General features: G+C 50.4%; 1 protein-coding gene and 1 pseudogene across 1 annotated transcript; one reads left to right on the top strand and one right to left on the bottom strand.

The window, feature by feature from the left end:
* Positions 1–260: 260 nt before the first annotated feature.
* On the bottom strand, positions 261–9,501 carry LOC129692781 (spermatogenesis-associated protein 31D1-like; annotated as a pseudogene).
* Positions 9,502–13,361: 3,860 nt separating this feature from the next.
* On the top strand, positions 13,362–19,236 carry LOC129692783 (spermatogenesis-associated protein 31D3-like). Its single transcript, XM_055629267.1, has 4 exons — positions 13,362–13,553; positions 14,572–14,614; positions 15,322–15,382; positions 15,498–19,236. Exons 1-4 carry the CDS (start codon positions 13,362–13,364, stop codon positions 19,234–19,236), a joined length of 4,035 nt encoding a protein of 1,344 aa, XP_055485242.1.
* The last annotated feature ends 1,852 nt before the right edge of the window (positions 19,237–21,088 follow it).

Here is a 21,088-nt window from a genome sequence, read left to right on the forward strand (position 1 = left end):
AGGTCATGGACAGCACAAGGCCCACAACCCAGAAAGCTACCCTATTCTCAATATTTGTCTGTCCTTTGTTTTTTACTACAGGCATCATTTTAACACACACACACACACACACACACACACACACACACACATGCACACACAAAAGCACCAATAAGCCTGCCCTATGATTTTCTGAAGGAAGCAACAGTTGTCAGCAGAAGTTCTAGTTTCCTATCCAAATGATTTTCTTACGTCTCTGGATGACACCAAATCCTGAGATTTCACTCGGCCTTCCTCCAGAAGGAACGGAGGTAACTGGGTGTTGTCTTACAAAAAGACAACGTGCAGGAGAGGAAGAGAGGAACAGCTGCACTGAGGCTGAGGAAGAAGAGAGCTTTTGACTGTTTCTTGTTTGAACTCTCCGAGGCCTTCCCTGAGGGGAAGGAAATGGGGATAGGGCATGGTGGTTAGAACAGGAAGCAGAAATATCAATGAGGTGGATTTGAAAAGATTTAACACATGTGGGCATATGCTGGCTATATACGGAGGAGTCAAAGGTTGGGCTCCCTAGAAGAGGGAAGGACACAAGTCTGGTGATCTCGCAGGATTGGAACCATGTTGAATGACCCCACAAGTGGCAGACCCTGTGACCAGATAGATGGCAAAGGAGTGGCAGGACAGATTATTGGCTACACTGGCCTCACGGATAATTGGGCTTTACGTGTGCTCTGAAGATCTATCCCATCTGAAGCCACTTCCCATTCGGCACTGTTTCGGATGCCCTGCCTCTCTGTGCTTGCAGTGGTCAGTGAAGGAGGACTTGAAGAGACAATACACTCAGAGCAAGAGTGGAAATGTTTGCACTCTGACGCCCACAAGACACCTCAACCCTGGAAATACAGTAAATGCTAAGAATGTTGCAGGATTTTTCTCATTCTTCTGTTGAGATATGTGTAAAAAGACAGGTTTTGGGCTAGAGAGATGGCTCAGCAGTTAAGAGCATTGTCTGCTCTTCTGAGAGGTCCTGAGTTCAGTTCCCAGCACCCACATGGTGGCTCACAACCAATCTATTCTGGGGTCTGATGCCCTCTCCTGGCATGCAGATAGAGCACTTGTATACGTAAAAGGCAGGTTTCCGTGTAAGTTTGGTGAAATGAACATGTGAATCCACGGAATTTATACCCAGATACCTGTACCCGCTTCACTACAGGGACGTGAACTGCCGGTGACACTCCGAGGAGCCCATGCAGATCAAGGTGACATCACGCACACTGTGACACTAAGAATACACTGTCATCAAGCATGGATGGGAGTATTGGGTTACCCTCCTGAAATGACTCCACACTTGGCACAGGTCAGTCCTGCCAATGGTCCTCACACTTTAACATCAGAAAGCTGTGTGGTACTCTTTTCAGCCTCAGGAAAGTGCCAACAAATGGATCAGGTAGTGGGGTTCGGTGAACATGTTGGGGTCACGGGATGAGATCTTGGTGCTTGAACAGCCAGCCCATCTGTCTCTTTTGGTCTTCCTCAGGAAGGACTTACAGTGTACCTGCTTGCTTTGTGGCACATTTTCAAAAGTAAGGGACTGCCTGGAGCACATTCCTCCCACTGAAAGCAGGGTCACAGTGGGATTTAAAAAATTATCTTGCACACAGCCTGAAGAACTAAGTGGGAAGGAGTTCCCACAAGTGATATATTCTAGTTGTGAGAAAATGGTGAGGGTGTGCAGCAAGAAGTAGGCGCTGCCTCCTCCCAGATCCTGCCATCATACAGAATCTGACTCAGGACCAGATGAAACACATACAAGGCACATCTTAGCTCACTAACAACTGTTCCAAAGAGTTGACTGAGTCATGGTGTTCTAGGACACTTAACTGTCCATGTCACACAAGGGTGACCTCGTACAAAGAACATCATTTTCAAGAATGTGGAGCAATAGAGGGAAGGTGTAGTCTGTCACACAGCATCATTGAGGCTACAGTAAGATGTGGGAAGTGGCCAACATCGGAAAACACTGGGGAGGGAAGGTTCTTAGGGGTCCACATCATATCCCCCTTACAGTATGAGCTGTGGGAGGAGGGGCATCTTTCAGAATATTTGGAGTCAGGAAGGTTGAACTAGTGTCCCATTGTCTAAGCATAAGCCTTGTTTATCTGAATCTCATGCCACACATGGGCACACATACTCAAAAAAGCAAATTTTCAGAAAATTTATTGGGAGAAATCAATACTGTCAACAAGGGGAAAATTACTGTTGGGCAGAAAACCTATTCCCGAGAAAACCTGGATAAGCATTTTGTTTGGGAACTGGAAACCTCCCAACAGGGTCTTCAACACAGAGAAGGGCAGCTGCAGGCACCTGACCAGCTCGACACCTACAGACAGGACCCTGGTGGGACTCGGGTTCCCGGGAAGCACGCATGGGAGAGGTCTCCACCATCTTCGCTTCTCCCACAGTGCCGCACCTCTCAGGGGCTGCCTGCCCTTGTCCTGGGCTGCAGAACTCAGCCCTTTGCACTTGACAGCAGGGAGCTTTGCCCCAGGAGTGGGGCCTCTCCACTGGCTCTGCCTCAGCCTGCCCTTGGACCTCCTGCTGAGCTTCTGCAGAGCCCATAAGGGGGGGCACAGGTGCCTGGGGACAGGGGGTGGCTGTCCCAGGCCTGTGCCCCGCTGTTTCCTGAGGAGCACCCCAGGGTCTCTCTCACATTTCTGAGCTTCAGTGTTGCCACAAAACTCCCATCTGCCTTGGGTGAGGCTTGTGCCCTTTGCAGACATTGATGGGGAGCTGTCCTTAGCCAGGGGCCTTTGCTGCCCCTTGCGTTTTCTCCCAGGGGACAGCCTCTGCAGGAAGCTCCTCACCTGGCTGGTGAAGTGATTTTCTGGAGGCTGCCTCTTAGGGACCAGGGCTGGGGAGGAGGAGTGTCTATGTGGTCCCTCTGATGCCCTGGCCTGAACACTGTGTCTCTCCTCTCTGGTTGGGGATGTCCCTGAGCCTGCATCCCCTCTGCCAAGCTTTTCTGCTTCAGTTGCCAGTGGAGACACTCTCCTGACAGCTGGGGGGCAGTCCTTGTTCTGGAGCTTGCCTGGGACATGTGCAGGGACCCAGGGGCCCTGCCATGGCTCCATGCTGACCCCCACAGTGGGCAGGTGAGCATGCATCACCTGAGGGGCTGCCAAATCCCCACTGGGGGGCCCCTGGCCTTTGGAAGCCACTTCTTCTGAGGCAAAGGGCAGGGCAGGCAGGCCTGGCACCTGGATGTGTGGTCCACTCTCTGAGTTCAACAGGCCTCCTCTGGACACCTGACCCTTCTTGCCAGATGTCTCAGAGTTGTGGGGAGCTGACATTTCCTGCAGGGGTTCACATGCGGCCACACGGCTTCCTGAGGAGCATGTGCCTTGGGGGGCTGCCAAGATCTTAGTGGCCTGTGGGTGAAGACCAGGGAGTTCCTCTTTCTTGAGCAGCTCCATGGACCCCTCAGCCATGGAGCCGTCTTCCCAGCTCTTCCTTTCTCCCCGAGGCCCCTGTGTGTTGGTGCTGGAAGCCAGTGTCTCATCTGTTGGCCCATCTGGGCTCATGGGCAGCTCTGGGTGGTGTCTGTTGTGTGATCCAAACTGTTGCAGGCTGCCTTTGTCCACCATACTGGGTGTCCAGGGCTGGACGGCCTCTCTGCCACTTGGAGCTTTTTTATCAACAAACACCTTCCTGATCCCAGAGGCTGGATGTATCTGGCCCACAGGCAAGCTAGCAGGGAGAGGCCCTCCTTGGATGGGGGCTAAATTCACTGTCTCCCTTCTGTCTCCACTAGTGTTTCTTTGGAGGAGTCTGGAGGACTTGTCAGAATCCAGTCCAGAAATGGTGTGTGAGGGACAGCGGAACTGAGAAAGAACTGGGTGGCTGTACTTTTGTCAGGTAGGACTCTAAGGATTCAACCCTTTGGGGCTGACCAAATGCCATCCTCTTGCCAAAGGTCTTAATGTGTTCTTCCAACTCCTTTTCTTTGGTAGGACTCAGTGCCAAACTGTGCTGGGGTGTTTTCAGTGGGTCTTCGTCCCCTGCCAATGGCGCCAGAGCTTTCGTTTGTTTGGGGGTTGTGTCAGGTGGAGGCTGTGCCGTGCTGACAGAACGTCGTGATTTGTCCGCAGGGCTAGGGATCTCACCCTCCCTGGGTTCTCTACTTTTGTTAAGATGTTTTTCGACTCTCTTCCAGGACTGACTCAGCTGTAAGGGGATTGACAGCTTGCCTGATGGACTCCCTGCATGACACCTCTGCCCTGTCTTCCAATCAGATTTCAGACTGTTCTCTGAAGCCTCCTGAGGGTCACTCTGAAGGTAGCCTTTTTGGCCAATGTCTTGACTGTATGTCTGTGCTTTGGCCACAGTGACCTCTAGAGCATGACTATCTGACCTCCCATTGTTTAAGTTTCCAGAGCCGCTGGTTACAGGGGCATGTGACTCTCTGCTGCCCTGGTACTTAAAGACACACATCCTTCTTGACGCAGAGCAGTCAGGCAGCTCTGACCGAGGACACAAGTGTGACAGGGAATCCTGGAACCTGTTCGGGAAGCCTCACCGGTACTGGATGAGTCTCTTTTGGAGGTAGTGCTCTAGTTTCCTCCAGACCTCTGTGGTCAGGGGGAAGTCTCCTGGAAGGATGGGCCTTGGAGGATTGGCTTTGAAGGACTGACTTGCCAAGGGGAGCTTGGGGGTGAGGGACAGAAACTGTCCTGAGACTGTTGGACCATAGAGGGTTAACCCTACAACACCTCCAGCTTTTTTTTTTTTTTTTCAAGATGTTGTATTCCAGGTGCTGCATTTCAGATGAACTGAAAGGCTGTGCCTCTCCCTGGGGTCTGTGAAAATGCACACCACAGATTTGCTGGGGTTCAGGAGAGGATGTCAAGACTAAGGCTGGGGGTTGAGGTACAGGCTGAGCCTGGGACTCAGTCAGAGGGGTCACGTTGGGAATGAGATCGGGACAGGGTTTGTAACCAGGCCTGTAGTTGACTCTTAGTCACAGACAAAAGTATGGGAAGAGTGACAATTGGAGAATTGTCAGCTCTGCAGGCCTCAGCCATGCTGCTGAAGCAGCCAAATGTTAAGAAATGGTCACAAGAGACAGTGGTAGGGTGCAAGACCTGTGTAGAGAGGGGGAACCCCAGAACAGCTGGGCAAGTTTAAGCTCTGGTGGTCTTCAGAAGTCTTGGAGGGAGGAACCTGCTGGACGCACGTGAGCGTGCCTTTGCTGCTCGCTAAATGAGAGGCTGCCAAATCCTGTGGCTCAGCTTGTGACTCGGCTCATGGCAGCTTCTCTGAAGAATTGGGTGACTGTGTAAAACAACCTTTGCTCTTCTCCTTCTCTTTTAAGGAAATCACTCCCATTATTGTCTTGCCTTTTGAACAGTTTCAGGACATCAGAGTTGGAAGGCAAGAGGTGTCCAGGCTCTAGAAGGTTGGCTCCTGTGCCTCCCTGCAAACAGGCTTGAGACACATTCCAGTGTGGGAGATGCTGGTTAAAGGAGTGTGCCGAGCTTCAAGATAACGGTTTGTCAGCAGCAGGCTGCTGCAGGGAAGAGTCTGCCAGTGCCCATGTTACACAGCCCGTGCCTTTGGCTGTTAAGATGTTAGCGGGCACCTCACTAGGTCTCCCCACCAGAGACCTAGTGGTTTCCAGTTGGAACCCTACTTCTGACGCCTGCACTTCTTCTGTTAGAAGAGGAAAAGAGGCAAGTGGGTCAGGTGGGGTGGGGTCTGGTAGAAATGTAGGGTCCAAGGGAAGTATGGACTCCGGTATCAGAGGGTCACCCCATGGTGTGGGAAAACAGCAAGTCTTCTAGGGGGCCAACGAGGTCAAGTGAGAGGCCGGAAAGGGCCAGTAGTAAAGGCCCTTGTGAATCGGCTGGAGTTGGAGGCTCTGGTGGGTTTTCTGTGAGCTGAGAGGACAGAATAAATGAGGCCTCTGTCACAGAGGCTGTGGATCTGGACCAGACTTAAGAGGCAGCACCGCCTTCGAGGGCAGCCTGGGAGAGCTGATGACCAACCTTGACAGTTATTCCGTCACATGCACTGAAGGGCAGATCTGGACATAGAAGTTGTTGGTAGCGGGCATCCTACGGCTCCCCCAGGGAGCTTTGGTAGATTGAAATTCAAGCTATCCCCGGGGCCAGCGTGTGGAAATGAGGGCCTGCTGGCCTAGCCCCAGGGCAGACACCTGCATGCATGTCCATCCGCATTGCCCCATCCGTGGCAGTCCTGTGGCCTCTTCCCACTCCCCGTTCCCTGTGTGCTCCTCTCCCGAAGAGGGCAGTGTGCAATTGGATCCCTGTGAAGCATGAGATACGTGGGAAAAGACACCCAGAAAGAATCACCTTTGCCAGATTATCTGCAGCTTCCTCCTCTCCTCTTCTCCTCTCTGGCAACCTCCCTCACCTTAAAAAAAAAAAAAAAAAAAAAAAAAAAAAAAAAAAGACAATGGGATATACAGAATGGAGGTAGAAGTTAGGATAAAGTTAGGGAAAACATGTAGGGCAGTCACCCCTGAAAGCACTAAGGATCAATGACAAGTGAGAACTTGCGTGTGAGAACTCACAGAATTTCACACCTGTGTGCAGCTTCGGTTGCAAATCCTTTCACCCGTGTCGTTCTGAGTGATACTCAAGACCATGGCATGAAACACTGGGCAGCGGGTTTCCTCAGAGCTGTCGGCTCCCAGCAATGAAGAAGGGAACACAGTGATGGCAGACATAACCTCTGCCCCAAAGCAGCCAGTACCCATGCTGTACCTCTCATGGTAGCCCCAGGGGCTATGCCCACTGCCACAGACTGTCATTGCTTCAAGCAAGCATGAGGGAATGGAAGAGACTCAGACAAGCATCTTGGGTCTGACTGTCCTCATGAGGGCAGTCTCTCTCTCCTGACCAAGGGACTATATGTAGCACCTGACACCCTCAGACCTTAAGCCTGTAAGCATATGGGGAGCCCTGGGGAGAGGAGGTCAAAGGCAGACACCTACCTTTAAGTATTTTCCTTGTTTTCTTTGCTTCCTCCTATAGCTGTTAAGAACAGAAATAGAGAGTGTGGGGCTCTGGTTTTGCTTTGCTCCCTAAGATATTCATAATTCCACAGGCCAGGCACACCCTGGGGTCCGCTGGGAGATGAGACATGTTTGTTTTATCTATTAACTGCAAAGGTGACTACTTATTTCCACTCCTTATCTGAAAAACTAAAGGACAGTGTGGTGGTCTCCCTGTGAGCAGTTTACATCTCTGCTGCTTCCAGGTCAAAGACTGGGCTCCGTGCTCCTGTCAGAGAGGCCTTCAAGACTCAGCACTGTGATCCTGACCAGGTCATCATGGAAGGAGGCAGGTGAAGGGACACATGATGTAAGAATGGATCATGGAATCTAGTGTCAGGAGAGGGTGGCCTCACTCCGAAAGCTCAAAGACTGCAGCCATGCCCCTAGAACCAGTTTTGTGCTTTGTCTTGGGAACTTCAGCCACACACAGGAAGCTGGACTGTGGGTTCCAGATGGGAACCTTAGTCCAACCTGATCCCTCTCATACCCTAGGACAGTGCTCTTCTCTTCCTCTTCCTCCTCTTCCTCCCTTCCCCTCCCCTCTCTTCTCTTCACCTTCCCTCCCTTCTCCTCCCCTCCTCCCTCTTCCTCTCTCCCCTCTCCTTTTCCTCCTCCTCTCCTCTCCCCTCCCCTCTCATCTTCCCCCTCCCTCTCCTCTCCCTCTCCTCTCTTCCCATGTTCCATCTCAGACATCCTCTGACAGCCAGGCTCATCCCATAGCCAGAGAATAAAAGTGTAGCACAGCAATGAAGAATCTCTCCTGGGAGCTCACCACACTTCCTTACCTGTGGAGTGTGTTTCTTCTCCCACGGTGACGGTGACTGTAAAACCAGTTTCAGGGACAGGTAGCAGAGGTACAGAAGCAGCAGCCCCAGTCCACTCAGAAAGGTGTAGTTGAGGTCTATATAACAGGAAGCCGAGCCAAGGGTCAGCCATGTCTCAGCAAGGCTATTCAGAGTGTTAAGCCCAGGCCAGGCTGCAGAGGACTAGGCTAATTTAGCAAACAAGACGCTTGGTGTAGAATAAGGTAGTGGGACTTGGATAGGGAGGCACCACAGGTTACACTGGTGATCATACACAGTAGGTGGACTGTGGCACAGCAGAAACATTGAATATCAGCAGATGGACACTCACTAGGAGGGATAGGCCAGGAGCCAGCAGAATAGCATCCGGTGATGAGAGGAGCATGCTCGGCAGATTAGGGGAGGCTGGAGCACACACTCACTGGAGGGAGGTGGGGATGAAGCAGGGGAAGCCGAGGAAAGATGGATGTGTTGGTAGGACAGAGGCAGTAGAGGCAGGAGGCCATAGGGTCGGGGAGTTGAGCACACTGAGGTGATAAACTTAGTGTGGTGATGGGTGGACAGTTTGAGCCGTGGGACAACAGAGTCCAGGGTGAGCTGGACATGAGCGTGTGCTGGCAGCCAGGTGCAATGACGCAAGGTGAACTAGGAAAGGGCATCATGTGGAGAGGGCCAGGGAACATGTAGGCTGAGGAGGAGAATGGGATATATCAGGTGGAATAAAGAATAATGTGAGTTTTGGGACACTGAGGGGCTGGCCGGAGAGCACCCTAAAAACGGTGATGTGGGGGTAAGGTCGGCTGTCATATGAGTCTCCAAGGGCTTGGCTGGGTTGAAGAAATAAGCAGTGGTATGACAAGTATGGCCTAGGGAACAGGGAAGGCTGAGGGCAGGTGGCATAGGTGAGGGGTAGTGGTCACTGGGGAGGGGGTGGCTGGCAAGAAGGTAGACTGTGATGAGCTGGGAAACAGGGAGGACTGTGGCACATACAGCCACAGTTTAGGATGTGCTGGGAAGCAGGGCATGTTGGGTGGAATAAGGCCAGGGTGGTAAGTGGCAGTCCGGCATGCCAAGAAAGGTAGGCACAGGATGAAGTCCAGGCTCAAAGCCAAGGAGCAGCAGGCTCAGGGAAGGCGAGAAAAGGAGGAGTACAAAAAATGTACTAGGTGAGGGCTAGACAGATGGCTCAGTGGTTAAGAGCACTGTATGTCCTTCCTAAAGGACAAGGGTTCAATTCCCAGCACCCACATGGTAGCTCACAACTGTCTGTAACTCCAGTTCCAAGGGATATGACACTTTCACACTAATGCACATAAGATAAAATTAAATAAGTTATTTTTAAAAATGTACTAGGTGAACTTGGAGTGGGCTGGGGAATGGGGTATAGATAGGGTATAGTCAGTGGATCGTGGGGAGATGGGCAACGTGCTAAGCCAGAGATAGGAAGACCAGGGCTATGTGGTGGAACAGGCAGTAGGGCTAGGTGAAGAGGCTTCTGATGAAGGTACACTGGTATAGGAGGCAGCGAGGTACCTGCCTCGCTGTACCAGGGGCGTCTAGAACGTTATCACACAGGGCTGTTCCTCCAAGCGAAGCAGTCCAACAGCTGCTGTCCACCCAGGAGGCTGAGAGCAGGATGTGCATTCTAGCCTAGCGACCTCTGCACTGAGGCCCTCATCCTCATAAGCCTGTCTCTCTGGATAGTGTCATGTGCACTTTCTTCCCCTCCCAGTTTTCAGAGACAGGGTCTCTCTGTGTAGCCTGGGCTGTCCTGGAACTCACTCAGGACAGATCAGGCTGGCCTTGAACTCAGAGAGCCACCTGTCTCTGCCTCCTGAGTGCCGCGCCTGGCTTGTGTCACAGGTACTTTACGAAGTGCTTTGATGTAGTCACATGTGGTCTTTATTCAGCTTACTTTGTTCCTCGAAGAGATTTATGTGTGCTTTATTGTTTATGGGATTGAGTTATTTTGTCACCAGAAAAGTTTTCACCAAATTGTGCAGTGCTTAAATGTGCCTAAAATAAACAACTTGGGGTCAGAATCCAGAAGTTTAAACCAACACCAGCTCCTTAGTTGTGTTGAAAAGAACTGTTTTCTTGCCTCCAGCGGCTGTTACTTTGCTGGCTGTGGTGGTCTCAGAGATCCCCACACACTGGTAATGGCAAAGGCTTACAGGCAGGTGGCCACTGGGGTGAGTGGTGGCATGATGAGTTTGCAGGCTGACCAGAGGCAGAGGCAGATAGGGCCAATGGGTTTGCAGGAAAGGCTGGCAAACGGTCTAGCAAACGGTGGTGATTTACAGAGTAGGAAATCCTGGGCACACTAGAGTGTGTTAAGGACTAGGGCAGGCTTCATAGACAAGACTGGGGTGGGGACTGTCACACTGGGGTTACCATGCCCTGCGGAACAGGGCACCTCTGGGTATAGCAGGTCACCCTTGTCTTTTCTCATAGGAGGACCGTCTGTCTTGTTATCCTACCCATCACTAGTGTCTCTGAGTCGAACTTACTGAAGAAGGCTGCAAGAACAGGAAGACTCAACGGAGCCTTCTGGTGCTGCCTTGAACGAAAAAGCCCTGTACAAGGTCACATTCGTGTTGTGAGGGAAAAAACAAAACAACAAAAAACAGTGAGGAGTACCTTGAAATTCATCTACAGAAACCATAGAAAATTAATGGCATGAAAAAAGGGAAAGTGAGTATTCAAGAATGACACACCTCATAAATCATATCTGGCATTCGGCATGTCCACATATGTGTTCCTGCCTTGGTCACTAGTATGTGGCTCTGTGGGAAAGTCGAGGCCTGGGAGAAAAAAGTTAGGAGGTTGCGATGTACCTTGAGAGGGGGATGAGGCTCTTGGTCCCTGGTTGTCTGGCTTTCCTTTCTGTCTGTGACAAGAAAGGCCACTGCTACGACCATACACTAGCACCGTGACATTCCCAAAGCACCACAACAATCTGACCGGAAATAAACTGTCTAAAAGCACGAGCTCCCAAAGCTTTTCTTACCTTTATCTTAGGTGTTTTATCGCAGAACAAAGACTAACATACAGTGATGGACCCCATCTATATCATCATGACACTATTTTGAATACACAGGTCTGTTCATCAAGAGAATGTAGCACCAGAGCCTCAGCCCAAACTCATAAGAGAACTTACCAAGGCCCAGAGGCATACAGCATTACTGCCTGGCAAAAGAGGTGAGAAACAAGGAAAATAAGACACATTCCAACTTGAACAAACCATAAGTTCTTTGTTAGAACAGGTTATCGAACTCTGAGGAGAAATGCTGCTTGGATAACATGATGGTTTGGGATGTTCCCAGTTACATAGAGTGTACAATGGCCAATCACTGAGGGTCCTCACCCAAGCTCCTCTCTAAGGCTTTGACACTCCTGGGTTGCATTCTGTCATCAAGGACCCTGAGACTCACCCTCAGAGCTTACCAACAGCCAGCCCCTCCTGAGGGAATGGCGAAATTCCAGTGCAATTGTTTATATGGTGTTGTAAGCAGTGATTAATATTTACTATTGGTTTATCTTCTAGTAAAGCTTGCTGCTCATCTTAAACAGCTGTATAACCAAATCACCGCACAGAAACTGGGTTTTTAGTTAACCTAGAACACAATGCTGGGCAATATTTACTCCCTCCTAAACCTCCAAGCCCTCAGTTTCCTAACATTTAGATTTCCCACATTATACTTGCTTTTTGTGAAATCTTAGGTCTGGTTCATGTTCCACATCCTCCAAGATCTCTCCTTCAGCTCTGCTCCTAGCTCTGCTCTCGCCCTTCTCCTCCTTCTCCTCCCACTCCTCTCCCGCCTTCTGGCTCCTCCCCTCTTTCCTGTCCTGTGGCTCCTCCCTGCTCAACATTGTGTCCAGTTGTTTTATTTTGTTCCTGTTTACACAAGAGTTGAGACAGGATGCTTAGAATGAGTATCACAATGCAATATCCGGATTGAAACCAGAGAGTTGGGAGTGGTGTGGGGGAGAAATCACCATTTAAATGAACAAGGGTAAGGTGTATACATTAAAAAAAAAAAAATTATACCAACAATATGGCCAGGGACATATCAAAGGTATAGTACAAAGTAACAGAGTCAAAAATAATGATGCAACTGAAACAGAAGGAGGGAGGAAAGATGATTCTTAGACATGAAATTAGCACTCTGATTTGTCAAATGATCTGTGTGTATTTAGAACATAAACAAAAGTCTTAACACAATTATGTTTTCACGAACTGCAGAAAAAATACATGATATATAGTTATATCGTAAAATAAATGATTTAACAAAACATACATTATTTAACAAAAATATATGATTTAACATTATTTAATATTTATACCAGTTGTATGAACCAACTCTGCCCCTCTTACTTAAAGACATTCAAAGCTGACTCAAACAGAAACGTTTAGTACTTGACATTCACGAGGATAAAGACATATAACAGGCGGAGGCGATAACCATTCTGTAGATGGTGAAAGGGTTAGACTAACTTTGTAACCTATATGTCTTCTAAAGCCTATAGTTTTGAGTTTTAGGTTCAGGTTAAGCTAAAGACTCTTAGTACCTTTCCAGAGAATGGAGGAATGTGACCCTATCTGTGAGGACAGATATAAAAAAAGCAAGCAAGCAATGACCTTCACTCAGCAAAAAGAACGACCAGACCCTTGTCTTCAAGACAGTGTTTCTTAGAAACGAACCCAGATGGCCTCAATCCTTCTTCTGAGTAGCTCCTGACCTCCAGCCAAAAGCCAGCCCTAATCTTCAAGGATGAGCTAACCACCCCCACCTTCAATTGCAGCTGCATCCACATTTGGCAGGACTGGCCAAGCTTGAGCACCTAAGAGTAACCAATTATCTTACTTTATAGCTTCCTCATCCAATCCTAAATTGCCAAAACTGCAACTTCAAATTTCCCGCAATTTTTCTTTTAAAAACCTAAAGCCTTTGTCTCCAGGGGCCACTCTTTGCTGACCGGCAGGGGTGACCCCATTGTGCAATGGTTAATAAACCTCTTGCTTTTTCAATGAGTCGTGGTCTGGGGGAGTTTCTGGGAAGGGCGCGATCTTGAACTAACTCCTGAGCTGTGAGACCCCAGGTCTTACAATGGCACATATATGAAAGAATCCCAGTCAGACTGTGAATGTTTAGGCAAAGCAACATTCCAGGCCTCATGTGGTACCAGAACTGGTGGGGTCCAAATCAAGTTCTCCAAACAGCAAGGGGACTGGGTTACAGTCTGAGTTGCTGATGGGACAAACAGAAAGTTCTCCTGAGGAATATGGTGTGAAGAAAGAGCAGGTGGAAACAAGGAGCAGCAGGGTTGGGCAGAGGGCTCTGAGGTGCTCCTTGGGGTGGGGAAGGGCTGAAGACACACCCTCATCCCCACCCTCAGAAACCCTTGTGACACTGCCCTGCTCTGTGATGCAGGCTGGGGACTCTAGTTGAGCTCATGAACCCTCAGGATCAGTCACCTCAGGCAGCCATGCTGTTTATACTATGGAGAACACACTCTCATCTCTGAATAGCCTTGCTGAGACATGGCTGACCCTTGGCTCGGCTTCCTGTTACATAGACCTCAACTACACCTTTCTGAGTGGACTGGGGCTGCTGCTTCTGTACCTCTGCTACCTGTCCCTGAAACTGGTTTTACAGTCACCATCACCGTGGGAGAAGAAACACACTCCACAGGTAAGGAAGTGTGGTGAGCTCCCAGGAGAGATTCTTCATTGCTGTGCTACACTTTTATTCTCTGGCTATGGGATGAGCCTGGTTGTCAGAAGGATGTCTGAGATGGAACATGGGAGGAGAATGGAGGGGAGGAGAGAAAAGAAGAAGAGGAGAGGGAAGGCAAGAGAGGGAGGAGAGAGGAGTGGAAGGGAAGAAAGGGAAGGAAAGGGGAGGGGAGGGAAAGACGAGAGGGGAGAAGAGGAGAAGAAAAGAGAGTAGAGAAAGGGAGGGGAGGGGAAAAGAAGAGAGGGGAGAGGGGAGGAGAGGAGAGAAAAAGAAGAGAGGGGAGGAGAGGAGAAGAGAAGAGAGGAGGGAGGAAGATAAGCAGGAGGGGTGAGGAGTGAAGGGGAAGGGAGGAAGAGGAGGAAGAGGAAGAGAAGAGCACTGTCCTAGGGTATGAGAGGGATCAGGTTGGACTAAGGTTCCCATCTGGAACCCACAGTCCAGCTTCCTGTGTGTGGCTGAAGTTCCCAGGACAAAGCACAAAACTGGTCCTAGGGGCATGGCTGCAGTCTTTGAGCTTTCGGAGTGAGACCACCCTCTCCTGACACTAGATTCCATGATCCATTCTCACATCACGTGTCCCTTCACCTGCCTCCTTCCATGATGACCTGGTCAGGATCACAGTGCTGAGTGCTTGGTGGCCCCTAATTACAGCCTGGTACACAATCTTTGGCTGCACACACGGCCCTTGTGAGAACTGAGACGTATATGCTGGCTTCCGGTTCCAGGCTATCAAGAAGAGGGCTTTTTGCTGAGACCTCCAAGTGTTGACTTCATCATGTCTCCCTCTAGTTTCCCAAGGAGAAAAACGGAAAAAAAAAAAGAGTGATTATCTTTAAAGTTAATAAATAGCATGAATAAATCTCGCTTATTCGATGGCCCTCAGGATATCCTGGTTAGGAATTCCAAATATATAACAAAGAGAAGCAATACAAACAATTCCCATGTGTCCATTGTATTTCTCTTTTCTTTACAGCCAAAAGGCAGAACTGAGAGCAAAAGAAGGAAAGCAGTTAACGGTAGGTTTCTGCCTGTCAACCTCATCTTCCTGGGGCCCCCCTCATGGCCTTATTATGAGCTTTCAGGTTCATTATCTGAAGATGTCACTCCCGAGACACAGATTCACAGGATCAACCCAAGATACCTGTCTGAGTCCCTTCCCCTTCCCTCCCTCATGCTTGAAACAATGACAGTGTGGAGCAGTGGGCACAGCTCCTGAGGCTCCTGTGAGATGTGCAGGAGGGAGTGACAATGTTGGGCAGTGGCCACAGCACAGTGACACTCGGGACAACACGGGTAGGTAGAGGGATTCGCAAGTGAAACAACACACAAGTGTGAACATTCTGAGTGTTCTCACAGACTGCCTACAGGTTATCCTAAGTGCTTTTGTTTTTAAAAGATTTTAAAAGATTTTCTTTTTAAAAGATTTATATATTTATTTATTACATGTGTATGGGTGTTTTGCCTGCATGTATATCCACACGAAAATGCCTGGTGCCCTCAGAGGTCAGAAGGAGGACATCAGCTGCCCTGTAAGTGGACCGACAGGCGGTTGTGAGCCACCATGTGGGTGCTGAGAACCAAACCCAAGTCCTCTAGAAGAATCTCTAGTGCTTTTAACCACTGAGTTATCTCTCCAGCTCCTTGAACGTTTTCCTTAAAGGTACTCACTCGTGATCCTCCAGTTTCTACTTTCTTTGTGTATTATGCATGTCCCCTTTTCCAGGTGGGAGGACTGGCCAGACAGCCTCTGAGGAAGGGAGCAGGCTGCAGACGACACTGCAGAGGTGATTCATTCCCCTATCTCCCGGTCCTTTTTCCTTGGGTCTCCACCCTGGCCAGCAGGCTTTCTTTTTGACATGCTGGACTTAGGTCATGCTCTGCCTTTGTGTCTCTTTACAGCCTGGACAAATTGCATGATCCCACAGGCCTTCACAAACTACTACATCCAGATCCCCTCTGCCACGTACCTAACAAAGCAAATGCTCAGGCCAGTTGCCTGCTCTCTCAGGCTCCCCTGCAAGTCAAAGCTGTCTTGCTGTCCCATTTGCCTTCTACAGACTTCACGACAGAGACCTCATTGTACCTTTTCTCTCACCTCCCAGCAAAGCAACCAGCACTTCCAGTTCCAGAAGCCCTGCCCCAGCCTTCATCAACTTCCCCGTCCCTCCTCTCACCTCACCAAATCATTCCTCTGGATGGCTTCCCTTCTCCCCCACCACTCAGTGCCTCTCTGTCACCGCAGGCATCTGCTCCCTTAAACCCTGCAGCATTACTGAACCATATCACACTTACCGCTTTTCCTCCTCCACTTCCACATGCCACCCAGGAAGCACACTCTATTAACGAGCAGCCTCTAGACCCCTGTGCTTCTCCAGGCTCAAACCAGAGACCCACAAGGGTCCCCACTGTAGAGACAGGAGATCCTTCCTCTCCCAACCCTGATATCTCGGCACTCTTCAAGAGGCAAGAGAAAAGGGAGACCAACTTCACTGCATCTAAACATGAAAAAGAGAAAGCGGAATTTTTTTCAATGCCACTAAATACGTCAGAGCAAATCTCAGTGTCAATGGCTGGTCCAAAGAACTCAGAAGTCACAAGCCTTTCAAGTAACTGGAAAGACAAGCCAGGGGGTCCTCAGCTATACCAGCAGCCCTCTCCTCCCAAGAATTCTGAAGACCAATCAGAGATCAAAGACATCCAGCTGTTTTGGGGCCCTCCTTCTCTCCACAGTGAGTCCCTGGAACATGAGGATGCTGCCCCAAGAAACAGTTACTCAGAAAGCACCCATTTCAACGGAATGGCGAAGGCCTCCACAGGCAACTCCACCCTTCTTCACCCCACACCTCTGCCCTTGCCTGAGAGTGACCAGCAGGTCTGGCCGCAAGTCTTACCTCAATCTCAGACCAAACCTGACTCTTCTGCCAAGTCTGAGGCCCAGTCTAACCCCGTAATCCAAGTCCTGCCACCTTCTCCTCAGTCCCAGCTTAGGATCTGTGGGGTGCGTTTTCATGGACCCCAAGAGTGGGCACAGCCTCTTGGCCCATCTGAAATTCACCAGCTGGAATTCAACCTATTACAAAAAGCACTGGAAAGTTTTGGGGGGTTACCTACTGTAGCCCAAAGATTCCCAGGAGGCTTCTGTCATCCACCTCTTAAGATCTCAACCCGAAACTCATCCAAGGTTTATGGCCCCAGGTTAATCCTTCCAGGAGACTTCCCCCTCACCACAGAAGTCCGGAGGAAACTAGAACACCATCTTCGAAAGAGACTCATCCAGCACCGGTGGGGCCTGCCATACAGGATCAGCGAGTCCCTGTCACACATGTGTCCTCGGTCAGAGCTTGCTGAGGACGCCGAGCCAGGGAACAGTCATGGACTCTCCTGGATCTCTCTCTATAAGCTCAGTGCCAGCAGGAACCCATCAAGCTTTGCTCTAAGCCGATCTGGAAGCCTCCATAAAAGGCACTTAGATAGTCACGCTCCAAAGGAGGAAGACCTCAAACTTCGTAGACAATGTCTAAGGATAGACCAAAATTATCATCTCCAGAGAAACTCCAATGAGGCTACAAAAGGCAGTGTAGACCCAGGCTCCGAGGCACAGGTACAACTTAAACCAGGAAGTATGTCTAGAAAGATTTCAAAGGCTTCATGGGTCAAGCAGTGCCAGAAAGAATGTGAAACTTTGCTGCAAGAGCATCTGGGCAGCAAAACCAAAGAACCCAGGGAGGGTGAGATCCCTAGCACTGTGGACAAATCACGACGTTCTGTCAGCAAGGCACAGCCTCCACCTGACACAACCCCCAAACAAACGAAAGCTCTGGCGCCATTGGCAGGGGACGAAGACCCACTGAAAACACCCCAGCACAGTTTGGCACTGAGTCCTACCAAAGAAAAGGTGTTGGAAGAACACATTAAGACCTTTGGCAAGAGGATGGCATTTGGTCAGCCCCAAAGGGTTGAATCCTTAGAGTCCTACCTGACAAAAGTACAGCCACCCAGTTCTTTCTCTCAGTTCCACTGTCCCTCACACACCATTTCTGGACTGGATTCTGACAAGTCCTCCAGACTCCTCCAAAGAAACACTAATGGAGACAGAAGGGAGACAGTGAATTTAGCCCCCATCCAAGGAGGGCCTCTCCCTGCTAGCTTGCCTGTGGGCCAGATACATCCAGCCTCTGGGATCAGGAAGGTGTTTGTTGATAAAAAAGCTCCAAGTGGCAGAGAGGCCGTCCAGCCCTGGACACCCAGTATGGTGGACAAAGGCAGCCTGCAACAGTTTGGATCACACAACAGACACCACCCAGAGCCCATGAGCCCAGATGGGCCAACAGATGAGAGACTGACTTCCAGCACCAACACACAGGGGCCTCGGGGAGAAAGGAAGAGCTGGGAAGATGGCTCCATGGCTGAGGGGTCCATGGAGCTACTCAAGAAAGAGGAACTCCCTGGTCTTCACCCACAGGCCACTAAGATCTTGGCAGCCCCCCAAGGCACATGCTCCTCAGGAAGCCATGTGGCCGCATGTGAATCCCTGCAGGAAATGTCAGCTCCCCACAACTCTGAGACATCTGGCAAGAAGGGTCAGGTGTCCAGAGGAGGCCTGTTGAACTCAGAGAGTGGACCACACATCCAGGTGCCAGGCCTGCCTGCCCTGCCCTTTGCCTCAGAAGAAGTGGCTTCCAAAGGCCAGGGGCCCCCCAGTGGGGATTTGGCAGCCCCTCAGGTGATGCATGCTCACCTGCCCACTGTGGGGGTCAGCATGGAGCCATGGCAGGGCCCCTGGGTCCCTGCACATGTCCCAGGCAAGCTCCAGAACAAGGACTGCCCTCCAGCTGTCAGGAGAGTGTCTCCACTGGCAACTGAAGCAGAAAAGCTTGGCAGAGGGGATGCAGGCTCGGGGACATCCCCAACCAGAGAGGAGAGACACAGTGTTCAGGCCAGGGCATCAGAGGGACCACATAGACACTCCTCCTCCCCAGCCCTGGTCCCTAAGAGGCAGCCTCCAGAAAATCACTTCACCAGCCAGGTGAGGAGCTTCCTGCAGAGGCTGTCCCCTGGGAGAAAACGCAAGGGGCAGCAAAGGCCCCTGGCTAAGGACAGCTCCCCATCAATGTCTGCAAAGGGCACAAGCCTCACCCAAGGCAGATGGGAGTTTTGTGGCAACACTGAAGCTCAGAAATGTGAGAGAGACCCTGGGGTGCTCCTCAGGAAACAGCGGGGCACAGGCCTGGGACAGCCACCCCCTGTCCCCAGGCACCTGTGCCCCCCCCTTATGGGCTCTGCAGAAGCTCAGCAGGAGGTCCAAGGGCAGGCTGAGGCAGAGCCAGTGGAGAGGCCCCACTCCTGGGGCAAAGCTCCCTGCTGTCAAGTGCAAAGGGCTGAGTTCTGCAGCCCAGGACAAGGGCAGGCAGCCCCTGAGAGGTGCGGCACTGTGGGAGAAGCGAAGATGGTGGAGACCTCTCCCATGCGTGCTTCCCGGGAACCCGAGTCCCACCAGGGTCCTGTCTGTAGGTGTCGAGCTGGTCAGGTGCCTGCAGCTGCCCTTCTCTGTGTTGAAGACCCTGTTGGGAGGTTTCCAGTTCCCAAACAAAATGCTTATCCAGGTTTTCTCGGGAATAGGTTTTCTGCCCAACAGTAATTTTCCCCTTGCTGACAGTATTGATTTCCCCCAATAAATTTTCTGAAAAAAGTGTGTGTGTTTTTGAGCCTTCTGTGTTGTATACGAGAAGGAGCCAGTCATTCCAGCTTTACTGGTTTCCTCTTTGTGCTTCTTGAATTATTCCCTGAGACTCTTGGAAGTGACATATTGAGAAGAGATTCTTCAGTCCCTGGTTGTCAGGAGAGTTGGAGCCCATTCCTTAGCTCACAATTTCCCTCGCTGATGCTTTCCATATTCTTGAGAACAGTGGTCCCCTCAGTATGAAGTCACTGACAAGGGTAGGCGTGTTCCTAAGAAGCGCTTGTCAGTGATCAGATGCTATAGGGTCATTGGATTACTGCTGGGCTGAGGACAGACAGCTACAGCGAACGAAGTGTGCTGTGTTGAGTGGGTTAAAAGCCAGGAGAGGATGTTTGGGTGGGATAGATCTGGTCAGAGATGTGCAGGACTGGAGAGCTGGGTGGCCTGGGAGACAGGACAGACTGTGTACTGAGGAGAAGTGAATTTGTCATGCTGCATGAACTTTTTCAAGTTGAGCGTGGTGGGCTAACATGCCACTTGGCAGTATTCCATGGTAAGAAAAGAAACATGGCTTGACAGCAGCCTAGGCAAGCTAGGAAATAACTTGGATTGGCCAGGCCAGTAGTCGTTGACAGTAGACTGGGTAGACAAGACTTGAGTTGGGAGACTGCAGGCATGACGAGGCCCTACTCTCCAAGACGGTAGGCTTTCCACACTGAGAGTAGAAAATCTAAAGAGTCGCAAACAGGAAAGAGAAATGAAGCATGAAGGACAATGAGATAAGCACTAGGGAGATTAACTGTCCCTCACACTCCATCTCCTGTGATGGGACAAACCATCAGAATGTGGCCCTCAACATAGCGTGACTCCAAGGCTTGTGGGTGTGTGGAATCCAGAGGCATGAGCAAAAAAGTATTTGAGGAGGCAGATGGACAAATGGCAGGAAGCTCCCCAGACAAGGAGGCTAGCAACCGTACTGAGAGCAATGAGGGACCACCTCGGCTTCGGAGGCTGGAAGAGAGACGTGCTGTCTTCTCGTGAAACCCTTCCACTGGCCCAGCAGCCTCTCCAGTTCACAACCCAGCCTGAGATCTCATGGAGGCCTTCCTGGCCCTTGTTCTGGGTAAGCCCTCTGCCACACCCACAGCTGCCACCTTTGAAGGCCCAGGATGTTTAGCTGGGAGTGCTCGTGAGAAGCCTGCACCTCACCCTGTCGGCCAGGGGACTCCAGCATCTGTATCCAGTTCTTAGCCCTCCGTCAGAAGAGAGCAGCTGTCAATAACTTTGGTTTCAAAAATTGTTTTAAGCTCAGTTCTCCAGACCTGTTTCCTATGTAGAGCTTCACAGGCCCATTTTCTTTATCTCTCCTTCTTTCTTATTTTTCTTCCTTTTTTCTTTTTCTTCTTCCTTCTCCCTCTTCTTCTCTTTTTTGAGACAGGGTATCACAATGTAGCCCTGGCTGGCTTTCTTGGAACTGTCTTTGTAGACCATACTGGCATTGACTTGACAGAGATCCGCCTGCCTCTGCCTCTTGAGTGCTGAGATTAAAGGCATATATGCCACCACCCTCTGGCCCTGGCAGTCCCATTTTTAGGGAAGGGATTTTGGTCCAAATCTGACAATTCTTTACTGTTTCTATGAAACTAAGTGGGATTTAGGTCCTAGAAATAAAATCTGGTGTTGCTGTGTGTGTGTGTGTGTGTGTGTGTGTGTGTGTGTGTGTGTGTGTGTTTTAAAGTGAGTTGGGCAGCTGGTCTGGGTGTCAGTGTATACTGTGGTCTGACAGGCTGTGGACCAGGCTAATTTGATA

Source organism: Psammomys obesus, unplaced genomic scaffold (genome assembly GCF_907164565.1).
Source record: "Psammomys obesus unplaced genomic scaffold, mPsaObe1.curated_primary_1811, whole genome shotgun sequence".
Classification (NCBI taxonomy): Eukaryota; Metazoa; Chordata; class Mammalia; order Rodentia; family Muridae; genus Psammomys; species Psammomys obesus.

What these genes read in the sequence shown, in the direction of transcription:
- LOC129692783 (XM_055629267.1), top strand. Translation starts at nt 13,362, where the DNA reads ATGGAGAACACACTCTCATCTCTGAATAGCCTTGCTGAGACATGGCTG. An exon ending in AGAAGAAACACACTCCACAG is followed by an intron (nt 13,554 to 14,571) that starts GTAAGGAAGTGT and finishes TTTTCTTTACAG; the next exon opens with CCAAAAGGCAGAACTGAGAG. An exon ending in AAGAAGGAAAGCAGTTAACG is followed by an intron (nt 14,615 to 15,321) that starts GTAGGTTTCTGC and finishes CCCCTTTTCCAG; the next exon opens with GTGGGAGGACTGGCCAGACA.